This window comes from Hibiscus syriacus, unplaced genomic scaffold (assembly GCF_006381635.1).
Source record: "Hibiscus syriacus cultivar Baekdansim isolate YM2019G1 unplaced genomic scaffold, ASM638163v2 tig00110114_pilon, whole genome shotgun sequence".
Lineage (NCBI taxonomy): Eukaryota > Viridiplantae > Streptophyta > Magnoliopsida > Malvales > Malvaceae > Hibiscus > Hibiscus syriacus.
In genome coordinates this window covers 1,779,292-1,781,924 of record NW_024062594.1, presented here as the reverse complement: position 1 = coordinate 1,781,924, position 2,633 = coordinate 1,779,292, and the positions used below count along the sequence as shown (strand labels likewise).

The window sequence follows — 2,633 nt, the reverse complement described above, 5'->3', positions numbered from 1 at the left end:
TAAAATTTTTGTTCAAAGTCTTGAAAATATTTAATTTTTTTATTAATATGAGGTATGTGCAAGACAATATATGTATGTTCAAATCTTAACTTCTAAACATTGAACGCCCACACCCTAGACATCTATGATGCTCGAACTTGAATCCTCAAAGAATAACAATAATTCTTTTACCACATAGACTACTTGGTTAGTGCTTCAAGTTTCAAATTCATATACCAAATAATATATTAAATCAAAAAATTTTAAAGATTGACTGACCTTGAAAATCATTAAATAAATACAAATACGAATGTATGTTTACAATGATGACTTTGGTTTTAAATAAAATTAAAAATTATATTTAAATTAATCTAATTGTTTTATAATACATTTGGAAACACTAAATCGAACCCCAAAGCCACGCATATCAAACTCTGGAGAATCTCACCCGTGGCTACTTTGTCAAAGAGATGGAATAAAGACGATAAAGCATAAGGCAACTCAATCCATTAATTAAGCACAGGAAATCATACATGGGTTGCACTTGTAGGTAAGGTGTGAATACGTTAATGAAATATTTGGAACATATATTATCTTATAATCATTTTAAATTATTAAAAAACATTTATTCCAATCATTTATAAGCATATGTAAATATGTGATATCCATTTTCAAGTTTATATATATATATTCTAAAATTAATCTATAAAAAACATGATTTTTTATAGTTTATATATTAACTTGATGATAAGATCATCAAAAATTAAAAGAAAAAAGAACAATATCTTAGAAACACCTTTACATATTTAAGATCACAATTTTAATATTTTATAAACACTAAAAAGTGAAGAGAAAAAGTTATGTTGCTGAAAGGGAGGTTTAGCTATCTAGAAGGAAATGAACCATCCTTTCAAGACATAATTAATGTGATAACTCTTCTAAGTGCAAAAGATGCATGCCTAACTCTCACAAGGTTATATTTAGAGTAAATGATTTTTTTACAAAAATTTAATATGAAAAAATGATATAAAAAATACAAAAAATTATTAATACCAAAAAAATATTAATATATGATATAAATTATTAACAAATAATATGTTAAAATATTTGAGAATTGAATTACTTCAAAAAAAATGGAAACCAATGTGATTTTTCTTACAAACATTAAGGATGGATTTTAGTATTATGCTTTTACAAAAGCAAATGCAACTTCCTCCTCTTCTTCTTAATTCATCACCATATTATTAAAAGAACAAAGAGAATATATGCCTTTAGTTGTCTCTTTAATAAAGCAAGTTCTTCCTTCCTGTATTGAATTGTAAAGATAACCAAATCGTACAAGTTTCAACAACTAATACAGATTTATACATAACCCACTTGTCACACACAAATATTGTTCTTCATTTCGAGAGTGTTATTTGTACCCCAAAAGCATCCCTTTGCCAAAATCAAAGAATGTCCACTCAAACACAGCAGCAGCAGCAACCGGCTGTTGTCTACCCGAGCAGTGCGGCATATCAAGCGCCGCCGACATCTCGTTCGAATCCTTCGGGTGGATCTTTCGTGGCAGTTTTCATAGTGGTGGCGGTAATCATTGCTGCATCGGCTATATCTTGCTTCCTCGGAAGATTTTGTAGTCGACACATGAGTCAAAGGAAACCCTCCAAGGGTAAGCAAAGGCACATCAATTTACGTCCCAGAGAAGGTGATACCGAGTTCGGGTCGACCGACGGGAGGTTTAATCCGGGTGACCATGGTGAAAGCAACAAAGGGTTAGATTTCAAAATGCCTGGAAATGGAGATCCAAGGGAGTTCAGAGTAAGTGAACATGGTGAGCCTGCTGAATTTAGAATTCCTAGGAATGGATATCCGGAATTGAGAATACCTGAGAATGGGGATTATGTACGATTTCGAATGCCTGGTAATGATGATCCCATTGGGTTCAAAATGCCAGGGCATGGGGACTTTAATGGTGAAACTAAGCCTGTTGATGATGGTAGTGGAACTCTAAAGGCCGGTGCATGATGTAGATCAAAATGAAGTTCCTTAGCTCTTGTGGTAATTTTTTGTCTTGATTTACTAAATTTTCAGCCTTTTCTAGTTTCTTATGATGATCTTGCACATCACATGTATTTATTTGCTTATAGGCCTTGAACTACATTTGCTGCAAAGTATTGTGTTTCGGAAGACATAAATTTGTTTGGCTTTGCCCACGTATTTTTTCTTAATAATCAGAATGATTACAAGATAATATCTATTTAAATTTTCAAGTATCATTTTGACTCAAGTTTTGTATAAAGCAATGTTGTTCTCAAAGGAAAGTGAAGGAAAAGTTCTAGCAAAAAGAAGAAAAAATGTACACCCGTCTTTTTTTTTTCTTCATATTTTGACTAAGCACACAGTTTTAAAAGATAAGTTGAATCATATGTTTTTTTTAGATAAATCGACTGTATTATATCCAAGAAGCAACAAACCACTACAACAAACAAGAGCGTGCTCACAAAAATTGATGCTCAATCAAAAAGACCCCACTCTATACAAAGTTTAGAATTTTCAAAGCTAACCTTTTTTTGTACTTTTCCTATACAACTTGAATCTAACAATTTCCTTGATCGAATTAAAAATCACATTGGCTCCTATCGCAAAACTACGAA

The 2,633-nt window shown here is 31.6% G+C and overlaps 1 protein-coding gene across 1 annotated transcript; it reads left to right on the top strand.

Annotated features, from left to right (window-relative positions):
- The first annotated feature begins 1,434 nt into the window (after positions 1 to 1,434).
- On the top strand, positions 1,435 to 2,004 carry LOC120215125. The gene has a single exon (XM_039212890.1). It carries the CDS (start codon positions 1,435 to 1,437, stop codon positions 2,002 to 2,004), a length of 570 nt encoding a protein of 189 aa, XP_039068821.1.
- Positions 2,005 to 2,633: the final 629 nt, after the last annotated feature.

What these genes read in the sequence shown, in the direction of transcription:
- LOC120215125 (XM_039212890.1), top strand. Translation starts at nt 1,435, where the DNA reads ATGTCCACTCAAACACAGCAGCAGCAGCAACCGGCTGTTGTCTACCCG.